The sequence below is a fragment of the Balaenoptera musculus genome, chromosome 1, assembly GCF_009873245.2.
Source record: "Balaenoptera musculus isolate JJ_BM4_2016_0621 chromosome 1, mBalMus1.pri.v3, whole genome shotgun sequence".
NCBI lineage: Eukaryota > Metazoa > Chordata > Mammalia > Artiodactyla > Balaenopteridae > Balaenoptera > Balaenoptera musculus.
The window spans coordinates 114,369,572-114,392,134 of NC_045785.1; the positions used below are offsets into that span (position 1 = coordinate 114,369,572).

General features: G+C 51.0%; 1 protein-coding gene across 1 annotated transcript; it reads right to left on the reverse strand.

Annotated features, from left to right (window-relative positions):
- Positions 1 to 6,631: 6,631 nt before the first annotated feature.
- On the reverse strand, positions 6,632 to 19,961 carry ETV3L (ETS variant transcription factor 3 like). The gene is made up of 6 exons (XM_036872184.1): positions 19,911 to 19,961; positions 12,164 to 12,262; positions 11,833 to 12,070; positions 11,388 to 11,577; positions 10,835 to 10,955; positions 6,632 to 7,687 (listed from the first exon to the last, which is right to left on the reverse strand). Exons 2-6 carry the CDS (start codon positions 12,225 to 12,227, stop codon positions 7,227 to 7,229), a joined length of 1,074 nt encoding a protein of 357 aa, XP_036728079.1. The 5' UTR covers positions 12,228 to 12,262; positions 19,911 to 19,961; the 3' UTR covers positions 6,632 to 7,226.
- Between the last annotated feature and the right edge of the window lie 2,602 nt (positions 19,962 to 22,563).

A 22,563-nucleotide genomic window follows, 5' to 3' on the forward strand; every position in this document is an offset into this window, starting at 1 on the left:
GAGAGTTGAGAGGGGATGGATCTTAGCAACTAATGGGACAAAGGGTTTTCAACAGTGTTGCATGCAGAGGAGAGGTTGAATAAGATAAGGAACAAAATGCGGTCACTGGATTTAGTAATATGGAAGTCACAGAAAAACATGGCACCAGTTCCCTTCCTAAGCCCCAACACAACCTTGGAATCCTCAACTATGTGCTTCCTAATTGTGGCCCCAGACAATTAATTGGAGTTGGCACAAGAGTTGACACCTGCCTGACCTTCCTTGTTTGGTACAGGTGGGAGGGGTTACATCACTGGGGAGACAATCCATTCCTAGGACTGGAAAAAAGGACCGGGGCAGGGGAGGGAAGCCTTGAGCGGGAAGTGGAGTAGACCGAGAGGAAGGGAGCGGGATATAGGTAAGAGAAGATTTAGAACAGATGCTAAGAGCTGACCTGGGATCAGCAAAAGACTTGTGAGGACCCAGATGAGGGCAGCTTCATGGTAGCACCTTGTCCTGCAGTTGTGGGATTTTCTCCATCAATCCATGGCAAGCTGGGGTAGGAAAAGTGAATAGGTTTGATTATATAGGGATTGATACCCAGGGTTTGCTGTTCCAAGTGACCCAGGACAACTTATTCTTGGGGACCTTTGAACCTTCAACTGAAAAACAGATGTGTTGGACGCATGATCTCTCTGGCTTCATTTCTAAGTTCCTGGCAATGGTCCACGGTAATTGTACTGTTTGGGTCTCATTCCATTTGGATGCAAAACCTCTGGCCCAGAGACCAAATCTTACCCATTGCTTGCTTTCCTCAGGCTGAAACTTCCAGGTAATTACTGCTGTGTTCACTCAATTTTCCCCTGGTGGGTTGCTCTGACTGGTCTGAGTCTCTGAAAGGTTAAGGACAAAGCAATGAAAGAATTATAAACAGTATTAATTAGTGATAGTATTAATATTTCAAATGGAATTAATAGCTCCCAGTCACGTGACCAGATACATTACTTTTATAGGTAATTATGATAAGTAATTAACACTAAATAAGTGATTCCTAGCCTGGTGCCTGGAACATTTTCTTCTTCCCTTTCCTCAGAACCTTCTGAAAAGCACTCTTTTTGGCTAACCCTATTTCCTACCTTTATCCTTAACAGGCCATAATATGAATTTAAACTATCGTTCAAATATTGTATTAGTGAGGTAGGCTTTGTTCCCAATTTTAAAGCGGGAGAGTCCAAGCTACAAATGGCATACGAGCATAAAAATGTTCAGTTGCCCTCACCATTTATTTAAGACAAACCGAAGAAGACAGTAATGACGTAACAGTTTACTCATTAATGAAAGTGGGGGAAGGTGGGGAGAGGTCATAGCTGCTGAGGGTCCAGGGGAACTCATTCTTTTCAGTTGGCATCATAGGCCAGCACTTGAAGCAGGACTATGGAGCCAGGTGTCTTGGATTTGAATCTGGCTCTGCCACTTGCCAGGAAAGTGACCTTGAACAGGTGGTTTTACCTCTCTACTCAGTGTCCTCATCTGTAAAATGGGATGATAATAGAGTCTACCTCCTAAAGCTGCTGTGGGTTTTGGATGAGCTGACGTATCTGAAGCACTTATGACACAGCTGGCTCGTAGTAAGCGGTGTGTAAATGTGGCTGCTTGAAATATTATAATCTTTTTGGAGGACAGTTGAGCAATATGTATCTAAAGCCATTGAAATGTCATAATTTTTGACCTAGTTATCTCACTCCTGGGAACGAACCTCAAAGAATTAATTTAAGGAAAGAAAAAGATTGTAACTATGGACAAAAGTTTTGAAACCATTTTATGTACAAAACAAATAAGAAAAAACCTAAAAAAACCCACCGAAAGGGTAATGGTAAAATATATGTTGTATAAACATGATGGAATAGTCTGCCCTGGTTAAGATTATCAACATTAATTACAGGGACTTCCCTGATGGTCCAGTGGTTAAGAATCCTTCCAATGCAGGGGTTGGAGGTTTGATCCCTGGTTGGGAACTAAGATCCCCCATGCTGTGGGGCAACTAAGCTGGCGTGCCTTAGCTAGAGAGAAGCCTTTGTGACGCAACAAAGAGCCTGAGTACTGCAACTAAGACCCGATGCAGCTAAAAAAACCAAAAACAAACAAACAAAAAAACATTAATTACAAATACATAATGAAGTGTTTATGAAGTAATGTTTGATGAAACAAGCGATCACAGAATTGTATATCTGTTTTGATAACTTTATAAACAATTGGCACATGTTGTCTGGCTTTCTGTGTTTGGTAATTAGAAAGGACTTCTTGAGATTTACTTTTAGGTATTTTATTTTATTTATCTTATTTTATTGGAAGCAAGTTTATTTAAAGAGACACATTCCATATGGATAACGTAGTTCATCTCAGAAGGTAAGAGCGGCCTACTTTTAGGTATTTTAAAAGTAGGTTGATTACTAAACAAAATTCACGTTTAAATTAGGTGTTGCGCATGTATGCAGAAACCTTGCCTCTCGAGTGCTCAGTCATCTGCTGTGACTGCCGAGCCCTGACCCGGCTACCCAACCCTCCTCTCCCCGGCCAAGTCACCTACGTTCCACGCAAGGCACTGACTCCTGCCACACTGTCTGTGACACTTCACAGATGAAAGTGTCTCAAGGGCACCTCAGAACCTGGCAGCACGGTGTTTGGCACGTAGTTCTCACTTAAGAAATGCTTGTTGAATTATATATACGTGTGTGTGTGTGTTCATATGTGTGTGTATAAAGCATATACGGTGCTTGAATTTTTTCTCCCCTCTTGGTCAGAGTCTTCATTAGGGGGAAAAAGGGAGAGGATAGGGGTTCTCCTCATTGCCAGCAATGATTCAGGGCAGCAAATACTTTGCTTCTGTTTTTGTTTTGAAATTTCCGAGGCCTCTTCCGTATGCTAATCAAGTGTTCCAGTGACAAAGCACCTTCCATTTAACTAGTGTGTGTTGCACCACCCTGAGAAAACCAGCCTTATGGGGACACCATATTAATGCAAATCAGACAATTAGAGGACAGCACTAGACAATATGTAATCAAGCGCCAAAATGCACACAAAAAGGAAAATGTTTGCTACTATGGTCATATTAAAAATCACACAAGACTAATTTATAAAACAGAAATAGACTCACAGACATAGAAAATAAACTTATGGTTACCAAAGGGGAAAGGGGGCAGGGAGGGATAAATTAGGAGTTTGGGATTAACAGATATATACTACTATATATAAAATAGATAAACAACAAGGTCCTACTGTATAGCACAGGGAACTATATTCAATATCCTGTGATAAACCGTAATGGAAAAGAATATAAAAAATTATATATATATATATAATATATAATAATAATATATATAAATAAATAAAGAATATAAAAAATAATATATATAAATAACATATATATATAAAGAACTGAATCACCTGAAAGTGACACAACATTGTAAATCAACTATACTTCAATTAAAAATAAAAAGAGGGGCTTCCTTGGTAGTGCAGTGGTTCAGAATCCGCCTGCCAATCAAGGGAACATGGGTTCGAGCCCTGGTGCGGGAAGATCCCACATGACGCAGAGCAACTAAGCCCGCGAGCCACAACTATTGAAGCCCACGCGCCTAGAGCCCGTGCTCCGCAACAAGAGAAGCCACCGCAATGAGAAGCCCGCGCACCACAACGAAGAGCAGCCCCCGCTCACAGCAACTAGAGGAAGCCCGCGCGCAGCAACGAAGACCCAACGCAGCCAAACGTAAATAAATAAAATAAACAAATTTATTTAAAAAAAAGAAAAAAATCACACAGGAATAACTTTTAAAATTTCCCTCTCAGTATATAATTTGCTCTTATTTCTTTTTTTTTTTTTTTTTTTAAATATATTTTTTTTTTTTTTTTTTTTTTGCTGTGTTGGGTCTTCGTTGCGGTGCGTGGGCTTCTCATTGCGGTGGCTTCTCTTGTTGTGGAGCACAGGCTCCAGGCACACGGGCTTCAGTAGTTGCAGCACGCAGGCTCAGTAGTTGTGTCTCATGGGCTCTACAGCACAGGCTCCGCAGCTGTGGCACGGGGGCTTAGTTGCTCAATGGCATGTGGGATCTTCCCGGACCAGGGCTCGAACCCGTGTCCCCTGCATTGACAGGCGGACCCCCAACCACTGTGCCACCAGGGAAGTCCTGTTCTTATTTCTAAGGAATTTTAAGGGTCTCTTAAAGTCTCAATCCATGTGATTATGGTGAGATGGAAAGAACATTAACTGATAATTAGGAAATTTATGTTCTAAATTTGGCTCTTCTACATGTATGATTTTGAACAAGTCCCTTCTTGTCTCTGGGCCTGTAAAATTAGGGGGTTGAACTTGATGATCTCAAAGGTCCCTTATGGCTACTAATGTCTGGTTCATGAAGCCTGGGAGTTCTGACGCCCTAAAACTCTGCTGGAACCCAGGTGTGCTTCTGTCCCTGCCTTTGGTGCAGCAGAGTCCAGGGCCTGGGAGCACGGGTGGTGGGGGAGCTGAATTTGCTGTGTCTTGTCCTGGTTCCCACCCCTCCTAGAAGAAGGCTGAGTATCTGCTCCGAGCTCTTCTCAGAGGAGGCTGATGGCCCCAGAGGGCCAGAGGGTGTGATGTCCAGGGTTGAGGCTGCACCCGATTGTACCAGGGGAACTGACAATCTGCCCTCTGTTTTCCAATTAGACCTGTGGATCCTTTGGTGAATAGTCCATGATTTGCAAATGGGGTTTGAAATAGGAGGGTTCTTATAAAATATTTTTATCCTGCAACTCCCTTCCTCCCCTCGGAAGACTCCAAGGTGCCCATCACCCCTTCACCTCAAACAGCGCCCCGCATGGGTTCTACCCACCCAGCCTGGTCCCGAGCTCTGAGCTCTTTGGATCGCTGGTGTTGACTCTGGCCACCAGAGGGCACTCTTGTAACGTGGAAACCAACAGTTCTCTTCGCGTTGCTCGCGCCTGGGTCCCATCTTTGCCAGAACATCTGGACTTGCTGAAGCCTTTCTTAAGTGATTCTCAACCAGGCACGGTTTCTTCCCCTGGGGGGAACATTTCACCAGGTCTAGAAGAGGAGGCTGGGGGAGGATGCCACTCGTATCTAGAGGCCAGGGATATACTAAACATCCTGGAATGCATAGGATAGCTCCTCACAGCTAAGAATTTTGCAGCCCCAAATGTTAATAGTGCCGAGGTTGAGAAACTCTGCTCTCCTTGAATCTGTTGCCTAAAACGCAGAGTGCACCACCTGGAAATTTATGTCCTCTGAAGCTGAGCTTTCAGTCTCCTGGGTTCACCTACTCCAAAAAGAAATTTTAGAAAAGTGACCACAAAGCATTTTTCATTGTCTGAAACGTGGGGGTCATAGCAACCACAAACTTCTGAAGAGGAGGAGGGGTCAGGCAGAGGGCACATGGGGGTTCCTGTTATGGGACCCTGTTCCCGAGGCTGGCCTCTCTGAACAGGACCCAAACCCTATGACAGTGTGATCCAGTTCTTTGCGCCACAGCAGACAACACTAGCTCTTTGTCTCTCCAAATTGGACAGGATGATGGGAAAGCCCCAGGCTGGGTGTTTGTCCTTCTTGTAGGGCTGGGGATGGGCCTGTGACTTTGGGAGCAAGTGAGAAGCAGTTTTCACTGTAGCTCCTAGGATCTCCTGGGAGCGACACTCTGAGGTCCCCCTTTTTGGCATCTGGGGTAAGGGAGGGAGACTGTGAAGAAGCCCACTCACAGATCCTTTCTCTTGGCCTCTACCCTGCTTGGAAGCCTGGGAGCTGGGTTCCTTGCTCATCTTAACCTTTCTGTGCGGTGAGGGCTTAGCCCTGCCTTACTCTGGGTCTCTCCTTCCCCAGTCCATCCATGAGAACATGCGCCTGCCACAAAGGACTGAGGGGCAGAGGGTAGCAGAATGAATAGGGAGCTCTGAGAGAGGGATGCACCCCTACTCCTTGGATGAGGGCCGGGGACAAATGATGGACAAAGGGACCCTCTGTGCCTCCTTAGTTCCTGCTCTCCATCATGGGAAGAAAGTGGAGACAAATCCTAAACCTGTAATGGGCAGCCTAGAGATAGGAGAGCAATATGGTTCCATTGCCTTGGCTCCTGGGACATTCTCCTCTTTTGGCCTTCCCTTGGTTGAGCAAAAGACCCCTCTCTATGTGTCCCCTCCTCCCCCAGCCACCTGATGCTTCAGTGGGCTCCCCTTGTTATTCTCAGGACCTGGGGAGCAGAGGGAGAGGGACCCCTTCCAACTCCCTCCTTCATCCCCAACCCTTAAAACTCTGCTCAGAGGTCCATGACAGGGATCTGGGGGTCATTCTGTGAAGACCCCTGCTCTGCTCTTAGGTTCCTTCCTTGAGGCTGGTTTCTCACTGGCCAGGGCAGCTCCTCGGGCTACAGTTTCAGCCTTTCTCTCTGGGACATGATGGCAGCAGAAGGGAGGAGAGTGGCTGGCTTGATTCCTACTGCTGCTTGGTTCCTACTTCTCCTCCCAAACCCCCCTCCCCCCTTCCCATCAGGAATCTTGGGTGGTGTTTAGCTCCAAACCAGATCAGAGGGCAGCAGGAACGCAGCAGGGGGTGGTCAGCCAAGAGGGAGGTTTGCCAAGGGCATTTTATTCATGGTCTGCCGTGGAGTATTACAGAGCTGAGGAGGCCCATCCCTCCTGACCCCACTTGTTTGGGTCTTGGGGAAAGGAGGGGACAGGAGCTCCCAGGGTCACAGAAATCAGAGGGATCGGAGAGAGCTGTACGGAGGGGCAGGAGAGAGAGGGGAGACCTTAGCCTGATGAGGGACAAGGGCCCCAGAGAAGAAAGGAGTTGCCCTGAGACTCAGGGAACAAAACAACTCCTGACCCTTCCCCAACTTAGACTCTTAATTTCCCGTCTCATGTGGGCAGGTATGGGGTCTTTCAAATGATGGAAACCTATGGAAACCTTATTCTCATTCTCCCTCAAAAAAAGTTGAGATTAAGAATGTCTCCTTAATCTGATTAGCAATTTGGTGGGAGGGGACACTCTGCCTCAGTTTTCCCCATCCCCACATTCGCTTTTTCCCTGCGATGCCCCCCATCTCCTTGGGTGCAACTACATTCCTTCAGATGTTCCTTCAGATCGTTCTACAATTTAAAGCTGTTTCCAGCCAGGGGAAGGAGCAAAGCCAGAAGGGAGGTAGATAAGAGGTGAGATGGAGTTTGGGGACACCCCCCCCACTTCACATCTTCCTCCCCCATTAAGGAGGATCCAAGGGCCACACTGCTTTGAAGTTCTCCAGATTGGGGGACACAGGACTTTCCTCTACAATGTAGGGTTCCTTCCTCTCTGAGGAGAAGCCCTCCCTGGGATCCATCGTGGGATCAGGCTTTACCTCCAGCCCCTCGGGCCTCAGGCATGAGAGCCAGAGCCTCTCCCCAGCCCCCTGCGCCAGCCCGGCCAACAGAGGAAGGCCGGGAAAATGCCAGGGCGCTGGGGCCCCTGCGGGTCCTGGGAGCAGGGTGTCCGGCATGGAGGACCCTGGGAAGTGCTGCCCTGTGGCGACAGGGGGCAAAAAAGGCCCTGAGAGGTGGGGCCAGTCAGAGGGGACAGGGGGTGGCAGGGGAGGGGTGAAGGAGGCAAAACTGGGAGGCTCGTCTTGGGGGCTCCCCAAATGGCAGCAAGGGCTGAGCCGGCAGGGGGCTGGGGCAGAGCCAAGTCCTAGAGAGAGAGAGAGAGAGAGAGAGAGGGAGAGAGAGAGAAAGAGTCAGTGAGTCCCCACCGCTGGAGATGTCTCCTTTCTCTGCACACTTCCCATTTCTTTTTGCTCCTGCTTGAAACCTTCTCTCCCCACCTGTGCACCTTCCTTTTTTCTTTGCTTCACATCTTATCGTAAATGTCATCTCCTTGGGGAAGCCTCTGAGCCTTCCCAGCCTAGGTGAGAGCCCCTGGACAACCCCCTCATCCTTCCTGCTACTCTCCTCCAGGGCCCCGTCGCTCAGAATCAGGAGTCATTTGTGTGATTATTTAATATCTGTGTTCCCAACACTGTGGTGGCAGGAACTGTGTCTGTTTTATTCTGGATCCTGGGATCCAACCCAGCCTGGCGCATATTAAGTGCTCAATAAAAATGTGTTGGATGAATGAATGAGGATATTCTTTGCCATAACTCAATGGATCCATTCTTCACTCTCCTCGTCCCTGTAGCAAAGGACTCTAGTTCTATTCTAGCTGGGCAAAGATCTAGTTGTGTGACCCTGGGTTTGTCATTTAAATTCTCAGTCCTCAGTTCCTTCATCCATAAAACGCCCGCTCCCAGCTAAGATCAAGCAGCGTCATGGGGCCTGCTGAGCTGTGAGGCCAAGCATGTGGGGTGATCCCCAGCCTTCCCCTTCTCTGGCTGGCTCTGGCCTATAGCTCTCCTCCTCCAAGAAGCCCTCCCTCCTTCCATTCCTTCCAAATCTGCCCTATTTCCCCAGGATCCTGCAATAGGGGCTCCTAGCCTGGGATCTCTGGAGATGATTATATAGAACTTCACACCACTTTCTATAGTTCAAAAAACCTAACTCCAGTTCCACATTTTTTCTTAGCAAGTATCAACCCAAGGGGATGACATCAGCAGGGCTATAGTTAGTAAAAACTGGAAAAACAATTTAGTTATTACTTAATTCATCCGATTTATTTGGTAGGAACAATATTTCTGATGTTGGATCTGTGAAAGGGGAAAATAGTAAAAATGATCCTTCATGAGGAAAAGCGTGGAGACCCCTGCCAGAGTGTACCTTCTCCTAGGTCACCGTCCTTTTCTTGGGTCCTTAGATGACGTGGAGACTGCTGTTTTCCCCCAGGAAGTTTGTGTCCCCTGGGGCTCCTGGGGGCAGAGTCCCCGCTCAGGGCCCCACAGCTGAGTAGGCATGTGGAGGAGATGGGTCTAAGAGTCCTCCTACCCCTCCCCGCCCCTTCCCAGCTCTGGTCCTGCAGCTTCTGCCCCTGGCTCAGTAGTCCTGGCCGCTCTTCTGCCCAGAAGCAGCTTCTTCTCTTGACACCAAATGCTGTGAGTGAAGGTGGAGTGAAGGGCTGGCACACCCTTCTGGAATCCCGATCCAGAAGTGGGCATGTGGCTGCTACTAGACTCCCAGGGACCTAAAGCTCCTTAGTGTGCCCCAGGACCCAAGCACAGGCAGGGCCTGTGTACCCGCAGAGGGCAGGCAGGTGCAAAATACCTCACGCCAAGCGGGGGCTCGCCAGGGAATATTTTTTGGTTTCCCCCTCATAGTTTCCCAAAGAGAGCAGCTCTGTGCCCAAGGCATTCCCAGCACTGGGAAGGGGTGGGTGTGGGTGGAAGAACAGAGAGGTGTTCAGGTGCTGTCTTGCTCCAGGCTGCCAGACTTGTGGCCCTACGAGTCCTAGCAGGTCTTGGGCCGCCCTACGCCCACAGCCTTGGCTGCGCTCATGAGGACCCAGAGCCAGGCGCCCTGCATTCTCTGGGAGGTGGGACCTCTGGGCTCTCAGCTGCACTTGGGTGGGGTGAGGGCCATGGGTCTTTGTTCCATGAAATTGCCAGAAGTGGAGGGATAGGTCTTGGGCCTCTGCAGAAGAGCCTTGTGTTGGTCAAGTGTCTCTGTGATCTTTTTCACAGAAGATCTGACTTTGCCTCTTCCCAGCTTACAGCCCTGGAAGAACTGGCCTCTGCCTGCATTTTTGCCGTGTCCCCCTCCCTCACCATGTGCTGTCACACTGGCTTCCTCCCGGTTCCTCTTTCCTGCCCCAGGACCTTTGCACACCTTATTCTCTCTGCTTGCCATGCTCTCCTCTCTCCCTCTGAACTAAGCTGGCACCGATTTACATTTTGGGTCTCAGCTCAAATGTCACTTTGTCAAGGAAGTCTTCCCGGTTGCACCCTGAACTTCCCTGTAGCAGTTAGCACAATTATCATTACTTATCTACTTGTTGGATTATTAACTGAATGTCCACAAACCCCCTCTTGTCTACAAGCTCTATAAAGGCAGTCTTGCTCACATTGGCACCCCTGGCCCTAGGACAGGGCCTGGCACATTCAACAGGAGCCCATGAGCTATTTGTTGAAAGAAGAAATGAGTGAATAAGGGAATGAATGGGTGAACTTTATCTTCCCAATCTCTCTTCAGTTGGGCCTCCTTCTCCACCCATGGCCCCTGCCTTGGTTCTGTCCCCATCATCCTCTGCCTAGATGATCTTCAAAGCCTCCAACGTCAGTTGTATGCCTCTTCCACCCCAAACTCTACATCAACCCAAGTCGTCTTTGTAAAATGAACATCTGGATGTGCCTCTCCCTCTGGGTCCCTCCTGTCCACAGGATCAAGTCCAAGCCCCCTCAGCATGGCTTCTGAGGCCCTCCGTGAACCGGACGCCTGTCCGCCTCGCCAGCCTCGTCTCTCACCCGCCTCCTTGTCCCCCCTCCCATCACGCACCTTACTCTCACCTGGTAAGCTACCAGCAGATCTTCAGATTTACTACACTCACTTGCAGCTTTTTACTTCACAAATGCTGTTCCCTCTGCCTGGACATCTTTCTCCATCTTCTTCACCTGCTCAGGTGTAGCCTCCTCCAGGAAGCCCCAACTCATCTGCATTCCCATAGCACCTCGTGCTTCCCTGAATCTCAGCATCCTCCCATCTCTGCTCCCTACTGATCTCTGAGCAGCTTGAGAGCCATCTTTCATCTCTGGGTCCCCACACTTCGTAAATAACTGGTGAGCAATAAATGTTTGTTGAGTGAATACATGACTTATCCTTTGACTCATGCCCCCTCACCCATGTGCTCAATCAAAAGGGTCCTCCCCTCCTCTGCTTAAGATTCCCTGGGCCCTCCCCAGTCCTGAGCACTCACGGTGGACAATGCTGCCGCTTCCCTTCTTGTCCCCGGAGGCCTCTGGTGGTCCTTGAGGGGTCCGCTGTCCAGCCAGCTGCTCTGCCATGGCCTGATGGCTGAACAGCATGCTATGCAGGAGCTGGGGAGTGAGGAGAAGCAGGCTCAGGGGTTGAATGGGCCTTGCCTGGCATGTATTCCCCAGTATACATTGTTTGTTTTAATGACCAGTCATTAAAATAATGAAATACTCTCATAATGGTTGTTAAGTCAGCACTGCCCACATGTCCTGGACCCTCCCCTGAGACCCCCCCCCACCCCCTTCCCTGTGATCTTGGCACAGAAGGAGTTGCCCTCTCTCATAGGCAGGTGCTCTACTATAGGGATTGTTAAATATGTAGGGGTGATTCAGAGTATCACCCCCACCCCTGGGACACACAGGGACTAGGATGCAGGGGGAGAAGAACATTGAAAGCTGATGGGCCCCTGAGGCAGAGAGGAGGGCTGGGGGTCTCCTGGACAGAGAGGCAGGTTCTGGTGGAGCTCTGCGGACAGGACCAGCCTTCATGCCTACCTCGCTCTGTACACCCATGGGCACCAGGGCTGGTCGAAACAGAGCAGGGGCCCCCAGCAGCAAGTGGAGGGATGGCGGTGCCCGCACCTCCCACAGAGGGTAGTTGACTACGATGAGCTTGCTGAAGTTGAACTTGTAAGTGAACCTTTTGCCTTTGGTCTTGTGCAGGATCCTCTTATTGTAGTAATATCTGGAGATTCCAAGGTTGAGAATAAAGGGTTGGCCCAGTGGCAGGGAGGATGCCGTCAGAGACCCAGCCACAACCCCTGTCCCCAGGCTGGCAAGGCAAACTCCGAGCTGTTCCTGGATAACCACTGGACATCTTACCATACTCCAGAGCCTTTCCCAAGCCTCGGAGGGGCGGGAACCTGACAGGGGTGCCAGAAACCACAGCTCTTTTCTTTGAACTCTGCCCTGTCTGGCCACGTTGTCTGCCTCCTCTCACCTGAGGGCCCGGCTCAGCTTGTCATAATTCATCTGTGGTTTGCACTTCCTGCGGCCCCAGAGGCGGGCCACCTCGTCTGGATCCTTGATGACAAACTCCCCGTACTCTCCCTGCTGCCAGGCGATGACATGGCGGAACTCCTCCTTCTGCAGCAGCTCCAGGATGAAGTGCCACAGCTGGATCTGCCGGGAGCCCGGGGACGACTCGGCCTTGTAGGCCCAGTCGGGGAAGGCCAGGCCTGGGGTGGAGAGGGGAGTGAACACCGTCCCACTGCTCCCGAGGCCTCTGGGGCACTGCCGGAGCACAGCTGGGGCACCTGGCGGAGGCTCACCTGAGATCCAGAGGTTACGGGAGGCGATGGCAGGGATGCCCTCAGCCAGGCAGCTGCAGTGCATTGTCCGCTCCGGGGGAGCAAGAGCTGTGTCTGGGTCTTGGGGGGAAATGGTCCCCTCTTAGGAGGAAGCGAAAGAAGGCAGGAGAGAAGGAGGTGAAAGAGGAAGGAAAGAGAGAAGAGGGACGAGACTAGGGGAGGAAAGGGAGACTGAGGCAGGGGAGCAGGGTCTGAGGCAGGAAGCTCCCCCCTAGCCAGGCTGGGCCCAGCCTCCCCTGGGGACCTCCTCACTGGCCAGGGGCTGGCCCAGGGCTCAGGGCTTGAGGCTGAGCCGCTTTATAGATGGGGAGGAATGCAGAGGGTCCTAGGTCCTGCCTCCGCTGGGGGATTTAGAGAATGAGACCTTTTCTCAGGGCTTAACAGGATTGGGGTTTTTCCCAGGAAGAGACAAGTGAAAATGTAATTAATCGTTGGCTCTTTCTAAACCTTGAGTGAGAGGAGTTGGCAGATACACAAACCCACACCTTTATAGTACTTAGAACAATTTTACATTTGAGAAGAGGAGGGATTTTTGTGCGTTTTATTCACTGAGGAGTCTCGAGTGCCTAGCAGAGTGCCTGGCATGTCGTGGATGTTCAAGAAATGATTGTTCCCCCAGAATCACCGCCAGCAGCACACCCAAAAGTCACCTGCCAAGCACCTGATAGTGTGTCCTGAGAGAACAGAGTCACCACAGTGAGTGCCGAATGTGGGAACTCCTAGGTTACCCTCCTCTGGACAAGGTATTAGGCATCTCTGGAAAAGTCCCTTAGCTTCCCTAGAACGCAGTCTCTCATTCCCGAAAACTTAGTTGAGGTTAATCTTCAGAGCCCTGTCACCTCCTTTATAGTACTGCTCAATGTCACCCCGACCCCCCCACCCCCATGCATCCAGGAAAGGTGTTTATGCCCTTCCCCTGCCTCCCCTCACCACCAACCAATGGCACCTGGGCAAACAGTGATGCTGGGGTAATCCAGAGGTTCCCCTTAGTCCCAGTACCATTTTACACTCTTAGCAACAACTGACATCCCCAAACAACTTCTATTTCTATGGGTTATGTTTATCACATTGATCATATTAGAAGTTTAAAATAAATATTTTAAGTACTTATTAACTGGTTTGAAAATAACAATAAACACATTATGTATAAGCATAAATAGCATTGTCATAAAAATAACTATACTTACCAAAACAAAATAAATTAATGAGAAGAAAAAAAAAAAAAGAAATGACTGTTGGTAGAATCAATGAATGGTGATGAATTTATCAAGGGTGTCACTATGTGTTTAATATCTGTCTTCCCCTTCAGAGTGTCAGCACCCTGTGGCCAGGAACCCTGGCTGTCTTCTTCCCTGCTGGCTCCCCGGAACCCATCCTAGCCCAGGACCTTGTACTCACAGGGGCTCTATAAATATTTGTTGAATTAATGAACCATGGGCAAGGAAGATGGAATCTTGCTGGTTCCCAATTTGTCTTGGGGGTGGGATGGGGGTGGGCATTGAGATGGGGGGAAGACCGGGGAACGAGCTCTAGTGAGATAAACTTGCCTGATGCAGGTGAGGGGAGGAGAGGAAATGTCTAAGTCACAAAGCCTTCCGGATGGAACTGAGGATGGTGCGAAAAGCTGGCTTCTACTGTCACTAGTGCAAGATGAACTGATAGGCCAGAGGATGAGGAGGGATGGGAGAATGAGAGCCCTGCTCCTGGGGCTGGGCCCGGGCGCAGCGGACTACTCGCGCACAGGGGACCGGCTCACACCACCTGGGCTCTGGGTTTCCATCTCTGAGGCAGTTGGTATGAGGCGAGGGCTGTTCTCAACCAGAACTTATTAGGCCGTCAGGTCTGGAGGCATGTGAGGGCTTATCTGGAGTAGCCTTCTCACTTTCCAGATGAGGCTCAGAGAGGGAAAGCGACTTGACACGTGGTGTATGGTCATCCCACCTCCACTCCTAATCCACGGCACTTTCTCATGTACTGTGCTGCCTTAAGACTTGAAACAAATCCTCTGTAGCAGTGCCTCTCAAACTCTAATGTGCATAAGAGTCACCGGAGGATCTCTTTAAAATGCAGATTCTAATTCAGTGGAACTTGGTGGAACCTAAGATTCTGCATTTTTAACAAGCTCCTAGGTGATGCCAGCGCTGCTGGTACATGGGCTGTACTTTGAGTAGCAAGAATCCATGGGAAACAGCATTAAGGAGCTGTGGGTGTTGGAAAGTCAAGGAATCCCAAGGAATCCCAAGAACAAGGTCCTACTGTATAGCACAGGGAACTATATTCAGTATCCTGTGATAAACCATAATGGAAAAGAATAGGAAAAAGAATGCCTATCTATGTATAACTGAATCACTTTGCTGTACAGCAGCAACTAACACAACATTGTAAATCAACTATACTTCAATAAAATAAAATAAAGTTAAATTAAATTAAAAAGTCAAGGAATTCCAACCCTGCCCTCCCTCCCCCCACACTAAGAGGTCACTGGGTCTCTTGCTCTCCTTTTCCCAAGGAACACACAGCTCCAGGTGGGCCAGCGGACAGCTCTACAGCCTGTTGGGGGCAGGTGTGTCCAGGGGTACCCAATCTGGCCCCAGCAGAGAGTATCTCTGGAAATTAAGGCAGACAGGGCTATGAGTAGGTCCGTGCCCACTCTGAATCTGGGTGAATAGGTTTTCCCACCCATCCATCTGTCTCTAAACTGATAGCTGATATTCTGGAATCTTCTCTCCTTCCTTTCCTCCCCTGAAGCAGATGCCCCTACTCCTCTCCCACCTTCCTTTCCTGCTCTGTCCATTGGGAAGTTCTTCCCTTGTCTAACCTCCAGATGATTGGGATGTCTCCTACCTCATCTTAGAAAAATGGGTGGGGAAATAGGGGGTGCAGAGGTGAGAGATTCCAAAGGAGGACTGTTCCTTTGAGGAAGCAGATAGAATTCCTAGGGCTGCGGTGCCTCCTGCTGGATCTGATGATGTTTCCTGGTCTGGAGGGTTTGAGACCTCAGGGTAGATTTAGGATCTGGCAAGAAGAGAACAATAAGCCCACCGCAGAGCAGACACTCAGGGCACTCTGTACTGTGCTGAGAAATTGACACACCCTGAACCTCACAGGAAGTATCAGATGAGATGGAGCTCAGAGGGGTTGACTAGCTTCTCTAAGGTCACACAGCTCTTTAAGTGAAAGAGTGGAAAGCAAGAAAATACAAAATACAAAATTTATAATATTCAGCCACCTAGGTAGGCTACCAAACCCTCTCTCCTCCTCCCTCAAAGAACAAAATCTAAAATATGAAGCCAAAGTGGGTCAAACCCCGGGTTTCCTGAATGCTGCAGCTTCCTCCTTGGCCTCTCCCATGTTTGTGAGAGTCCCTCCTGGATCCTCACGTGTCTGAAGAGCTTGCTGGTTCTGGATGTGGAAATCCTCACCGTCGGTAAGTCCTGCCAAATATCTGCTCTCAAGTCCGTCCTTTTCTGCTGGAGCCCCTGAGCTGGCCGTGGGGAACCCTCAGAGAGGAGCAGATTTTAGTTCTACCTTTACATCTAAGAATTGCTCTGGCTGTTTAATCTTAATTCCTTGTGCTTCATTTTAACCCACACTCTGGTGGCAGTGCTCCCTAAGGCTGGGGGAGGTGGTCCCACTCTGTCCCACTACCCCCATCTCCCAGCTCCCTCCCTCTTGCTCTGGAGCTTGGGGCTAATAGACTCTGAACAGCCCCACCAGACCCTACTGCAGGATCAGTGCAGTGGCCTTAGAGGACAAGTATTGAGAACCATAAATCACAAAGGATCACAACCCAATCTTGAATGATCAGAGAGCCTGTTCTTAAGAGCTTTGTGTTTCTTGAAGGGTTACAGTAGCGAGCAATTATTATTGTCATCATCACGATCATTCTGATTGCTATTAATAGGATTAATCCCCTTGGCCAACACAAGCGCTCATTACAACACATGTAGGCTTTAGGTAATTATTTAAGAAAAGCAATAGCGATAACGATGATATAAAAGAGAGCCTTAACCTAGATGTTGGAGCCAAAGGAAGTGTCCCAAGCAGATTTTACGTTTTTAAGAGTTTAGTTAATATGAGCTGGGCCCCTATCACGAACCCAGCATTGGGCTTGACTTTTTTTTTTCTTATGTTACTTCATTGAATCTTCACAACCCTTCGTGGTGGGTATTATTATCTCTGTTTTGCAAGCTGAGGAAATCGAGGTTCAAAAGATTAGAAGACTTGCATAAGATCCCAGGGCAAGTGGTGGAGCCGGATGCAAACAGGTCTGACTCCAGGCTCTGAGCTGTAATTAGTCAGTCAGGGCAGAAAAGTTGAGGATGAAACTTGGGAGCAGAGGCAAGGCTGGCAGGAGGTCCTGGGTCCTGAAGGAGGTGCTCCGGTCTAAACCTGAGAGGTGGGCTCTTGGGCAGAAAAATGATCAACAGTGGGGGGGGGGGCGGGGGGCGGGGGAAGCCGGAGGACCGTCAGATGGGCAGAGTGGAATACAGAGAGGTGAGGAAGACAGGAACACGCCCAGGATAAACAAAGGTCAGAGCTCAAGACAAGGCTGCCTCTCTGCAAAGTAGAAACTTGCATCAAAAGTCACTTTGTCGTTGGCCCTTCTAAGCTGCTAAAGTGGATTGTCCCCATAATCTGATTGATTGGACACAACGAAGTCTTCTCAGTGACTGCTTGATTGATGAATGGGAAAACGGACTGTTTATAAATTCAAAGGCGGCCAAAAAGAGGGCAAGAGGGTCAGCGAGGAAGAGGGTGAATCAGAGAGAATGAGACAGAGAAATGGCATTGCGGAAATCGGGGCTGCTGTGGACGCAGGTGAGGTTCAGATACAGCCCTGGGAGACGGGAAAGATCAGCGTGGAGAAACCAGCCCTGAGGGGCAGTGAGGGAAACACAGAGATGGCAGGCTGGGGGGATGTGTGTGTAATATTTTCTGCTTGTTAGCGTCCAGCAAACTCCTCATCCCCGCCCCGCCTCTGGCCAAATCCCCGGTCTGATTAGAAGCCTCTGGTCTCTCCCCTTGATCTCAACCCCAAGTGGAGAGCGGTTAGTCCTGAGACCTCCCTTAATGCTATTAGCGAAAGCGGCTTAGGAGGGAGAGCAAGACCAGCTGGGGGCCTCGGAAGGGCAAAGCCAACACCTTTTCCCTTGGGGAATTTGGGGGAGGGGCAGGGATCGATGTCCTTCTTCACCAAGGGCATCTTGTCCCTTCTGCCAAACCCAGACAGCCTAGGGCAGAGAGGAGCCCTTCTGGACGCTTCCTGGCTGGGAATCTGGCCAGCTAAACCCCATCTCCCTCCCGCAGCCTCAGCTTTTCCTGCCATCAGCCCACACCTGGGAGAGGCGCCTCCCTCTCTGCCACTGCGCCAGCAGGGTCCACCCTACTTCCCCTGAATCCCTCCTTCCTCCTCCTCAGCCCTGAGCCCCCTCTCCAGGCTCCCTCTCAACCTGCTCCCATTGCCAGTTCCCCCACAACGGGTCTCAGATCTTTACCTCCTCCTCACCCCACCCCCACCCCTCCAGCCCCTTGCAGACTTGTCTCTGGCTCTTGTGTCTGTGGTCCCTGGGGGCCGTGGGATTTAAAAGGTTTGTGTAACTCCATGGAGTCGAAATCCAAACCCAGACAGCCCCATGCTCCACCCCCAGACCTGGCAGGAAGGGCAGTTAAAAGTCATGGGGAAAGTCACAGACCCCTCAAGGACCCAGGGGTTGGGGAATGGGAATTGGGGTGTCAGGAGACCAGCTTCCAGCCTCACACCCACTGCTCCCTTGGTCTGGCCCCTCCAAGTCTCTGTTTCACTTTTTTGACCTTTAATCTTCAACTGTTTCCTCCTTCCTTACAGTTTCTCTCCTCTCCCTTCTCAAGTCTCATTCTTCCTTGTTTCCACTTCCTGTCTACCAGGCTTCTCTTGTCTTACTTCCCTAGCTCCATTCACTTTCTTTTTTCTCTGTTGTCCATCCTTTTCTGTCTCAGTTTCCCTTGGTCTCTCCATTCCTGTCTTTACGTCTTATGTCTACAGATCATACTGTCTCCTGTCTACAAATCAAGTGATCTGTCTGTCTTGCCTCCCCCGTGCCCGTTTTCCTCCTTAGAGGGTGTCCCTGCCTCACCACCTCTCACCCAGCCTGCCCTCTGTTGTGCTGTCTCTGTCACTGTCTCTCTTGGCCACTTTCTGTCTCTCTCCTGCCCTCCTGTCTCTCACCTGTGCTTCAGAGATGGAAACTAAAACCCAGGCCCCCAGCTTCCCGACCCAGGCTGCTCCAGTCCCCCTCCCCTCCCCCCAGCCCTCCGGCGGCCCCTCGCCCTCTCCCCCAGCACAAACGCAGTGTCGGTTCTTTTCATCTCATTCCCATCAGCTGGGCCCCAGGGGATCCCCCTGACTGGACACCCCCGATCCTTCCCTTCATCTCCCCACCCAGGGGACAAGAAATCCCCCTCCAGTAGGTGCTGAGGGGTCTGAGGAGTCTGGCCAGCCCGAGGAAGTGAAAGCTCCCAGCCAAGTGCTGAGCTGGGATGAGCTGGCAGGCCCGTCTGGGGCTGAGTAACAGGGACCAGGAATGCAGCAGGCCGCGGGCCTCCCAGGGCGCTCGCACCAGCTGGGGGCCTCTGACGCTTTCTGACTCAGTCCCCAGCCCTGTCTGCTTCCCGCTTCCGCCTCAACCCTGGCCCTCGTACCCACTCTTACCATGAACCCTAAGTTCAGCTTCCACTAAGCGCCAAACCCAACGCGAGACTCCATCCATGTGCCCCGGACTCTCTCCCCCGCACGGGGCCCCACTGCCCTCGAGCAGGGCCAGAAAGGGGTTGGAGGTGGAGTGGCAGTGGCACCACCTTCTTCCCAGTCCTTCTCCTCTTGTCTGTCGGGAAGAGGAGTAAGACCTCTCTCTGCCATAGAGGCATCGCCTTCCGTGCCTCTCCAGCCTCACACAGCCCACCTCCGCCCCAACTGTCACAGGGGTGCGCCTGACACGGGGCACCCGAGCTCTTAGATTTCAGGCTTCTTGGACCTCGTTCTTTGGGAAGAAGCCAGGAGTCTGAGGAAGTGAGGGAAGCGGATGGACGGGGCCGAATCCCTTCACTCCATCAGAGATGTCACTTCATCCCAGCCTGGCTCAGATGGGAGCACAGCCTTAACTCTGCCCTCCCTGGGACCACCTCCTGCTCCTTCCCATGCCCACGCTGTGATGCCCACGCCCTCCCCCACTCCCTTCAACCTGGCCACACGGATGGCAGCAGTGAGCTCTCTGAGCCGCTGAACTCCCTGTAGGTACAGACAACAGGGCACGGGGATGGCTGAGGCTCTCATTCATTCAGCCCCAAGAGCCTGACTTGGCCCCATTTATCCCAGGAGTCTTCTCTGCCCCAGTGAGCCGACATCTGACCCCAGCTGTGCCCCATCTGGGGAGAAGAGCCTGGTGCCATGCCAGACCTTCTGTCTTTCTGGGATCCCCCCCTCTCTGTGCCCTGACTGCCCCACAACTGCCTCTGCGCTGTCCCACACCTGGATGGAAGAGCCTGGCCCCTCCTAGGCGGCTTCAGTGTGGCCCTTGGGCTCTCATGTTCACCCCGTGCCTGTGTCTCCTTTCTTTTCCTCTTCCCAGTTGCTCTGCGACTGGCTCCACAGCCGGGGTAGGGGTGGGGGAGGAGAAGGGCTGTCCCTCTGGCCAGCCCCAGCGGCAGACCTGCCACCAGAGCCCCTTACCTTGGTGCAGCAGCTTCTCCGGGCTCAGTCCAGCGGCTCCTTCTGGCGCACTCCTCGCCCAGCGACCCCTCGCTCATCACGCGCTGAGTTAGGGTTACTTAAAATGAGAGCGGGATCTCCAAGCTCCCAGGGGAGCTGATGTGGTTTTCAGACAATAGCATTAACCCTTCGGGGGCCAGTGGCACCACGGCCCTGAGCCCCCTCCACCTCTGTGGGCGGGTGGGGTGGGAGGGAGTGTCTTCCACTGGGTCCTTTGCATCCAGAGCCTTCCTCTGGGGCAGATGGCTCCTGAAACATCTGACCAACAGGGAGACTGGTGAGAGGGCTACACCCGCTTCAGTTTTAGGAAAAGGGGCACTGAACTGCCGGGAAGTCCTTCCAGCTGTCTACCCTTCCCACTCTAAGTCAGCCCTTCTCTCATAGAACGTCCTGTGGAGATGAGTCCAGGCCTGGAAAAGAATCCCCTCTTCATAACCTCTGACTCTTTAACACTACCTCACTCCCTGTTTTTCCCTCGGAGTCCCAGGTCCCACCTCCGCTCTCGTACTGGTGTTGAACCCTCATAATCTGTAAATTTCCTCTTAGTCTCAAGTCCTAAAATGAAACTAATAGTTTACCCAGTCACCTTTTCTCTAAGGTTTTTAAAGCACTTATTATGTCTCTCTCCTCTTAGGGCTCTAGAAAATAGATTTTTCCTTTTCTTTATAAATACCACTCAAAGTTAGACAGCAAGAAGAACTGTCAACTAAGTTATAAACCAGACAGGAGAAAGTAACTGCAGGGGCATCAGATACCCTGCTAAAGAAATAGCAGGAACAAGATAAGGCGGTAGGATTCCAGAATACACTGGGGAGGGCATGGAGGATTTAGGTAACTGACCTCAGGGGAAACTAGAGGAGGGAGGATGTCAGAGACCAGAGCTTCTGTTTTTAACGTCCTGGGGACCAAGGGACCCTGGAGCCTGTTGGGCCTGCGTTCAATCTCCCCAATCCCTAGTGGGGAGGAAAAGATTGATGGCTGTCATTGGGGAATCAATATGATTTTCTTTTTTTTTTTTTCTCCTTGACTCTGGGAGGCCAAGTTTCTCTTTCCCCCCAACTACTCCCCCATCATTACACAGCCCCTCCCAGCCTTGAGCTGATCGAGATGGGAATGGAGGGCCATGGAATTAAATTCTGGGGGTTGTTTTCTGGTTAAATCAACCGAAGCTAACATGATGGAAAGGTGAGAGAGAGAGGCTGATTGCTGGAAGAGACAGGAGCCAGGGGCCACGAAGAGAGGGTCCTTGTTGGGGGAGAGGCAGGAGGACAGAACTCCGAGCCCATCGAGGGCAAAAAGGAAAGAGGTTACAAAGGGAGGGATGGTCCAGAACACTGTTCCAGGGAGTTGGATGCAGGGAGAAGGGAGGAATATTAGCCAGGACGAGGCAAACTTGATCTCCATAGAGGACAGAGAGCTATAGCCAGGAAGACTGAGGTTAGTGCCAAGACGTGTTACCCCAGGTATCTCTCTCAGATGTCACTGGTGTTTTCTCACCTGAAGAGCTGGCTCTTCCCCTTGCTCACCTTCACCCCGTCCCATTTCCTTCATTTAAGGATTTAGGACCATTTGAGTTCAGAGCAGGAAGATGCCAAGGCCAAGGAGAGGATTCTGGGGAGGAAGAGCCATTCCGTCCTCCCCCACCCCCATGAAAGCCCCATTGGAAGAGCAGGTCGTGGCAGAATCTTTAGGGGGAGCACTGGGACCTACACGGTGGGCCGGGACCCCCCCCCAGGTCCTTCAGACCACCTGCTGCCTCCACAGACTCTCCTGGGAGGGCGACATCTGAGAGGCCTCCAGGGAGGGAAGCTCAAGGCTCTTTTGCTGTCCCACTTCCTGCCACTGTCCCAACTCCCAGGAAAGTCCCTCACGTTGCTAACTTCAAGTCCTTGTGAGAACCAGAGCAGCTGCTTCTGAGACTATTAGGGTTTCACCTTTTCTCTTCTGCAGCTCCACACGCTGTCCCTGCCTACTTCCTCTCACATGCCCGTAAACCTGGTCACAGCAGTCCCCCCGCCACCACCCCTACCCTTTCTGTACAATTCACGTTTTGATTGCGGGCTCTTGTAGGGGAAGGCTGGGCATGGGATTAGGAAGCTGGGCACTTGGTACAGACTTTGGCTTCTAGGGTGGGACCCTGAGCCTCTCTGTTTCTTCCCTGAGACACAGGCAAATGGCCTAGTGCCCTTTGGGGAGGGGAGGTCCCCTGACCAAATCCAGACCTTTCCTTTGCTCTTTTGAGCATCTCTGTGTGCATCCGGTGCCTGGTGCGGTGCCTGGACACGAGGCTGCTCTACAGATGATCGCCGAGTGAATAAACCAAAAGGTACCCGACCAGCTCCCCACACTCTAGCTAATCCAACTACCTTAACTTGCAACAGGAAGCCTCAACATTTTAAACTGCCTTCAAACCCACAACTTCGTATCTAGTAACTGTACCTGCCCTGATGCAGCCCCCTAAACAACCCTGACACAGTAATGGGGCCCACTGATGGGGGGGGTGGAGACCCCATCCCTGTCTGGGGACAGGAGTCAACAAGAGGCAGCCCTTCCCACTTTGGGGCTTACAGCTGGCTCTGGGTATCTCCCAGGGTCACCTGGAGGGGAGTCTCTC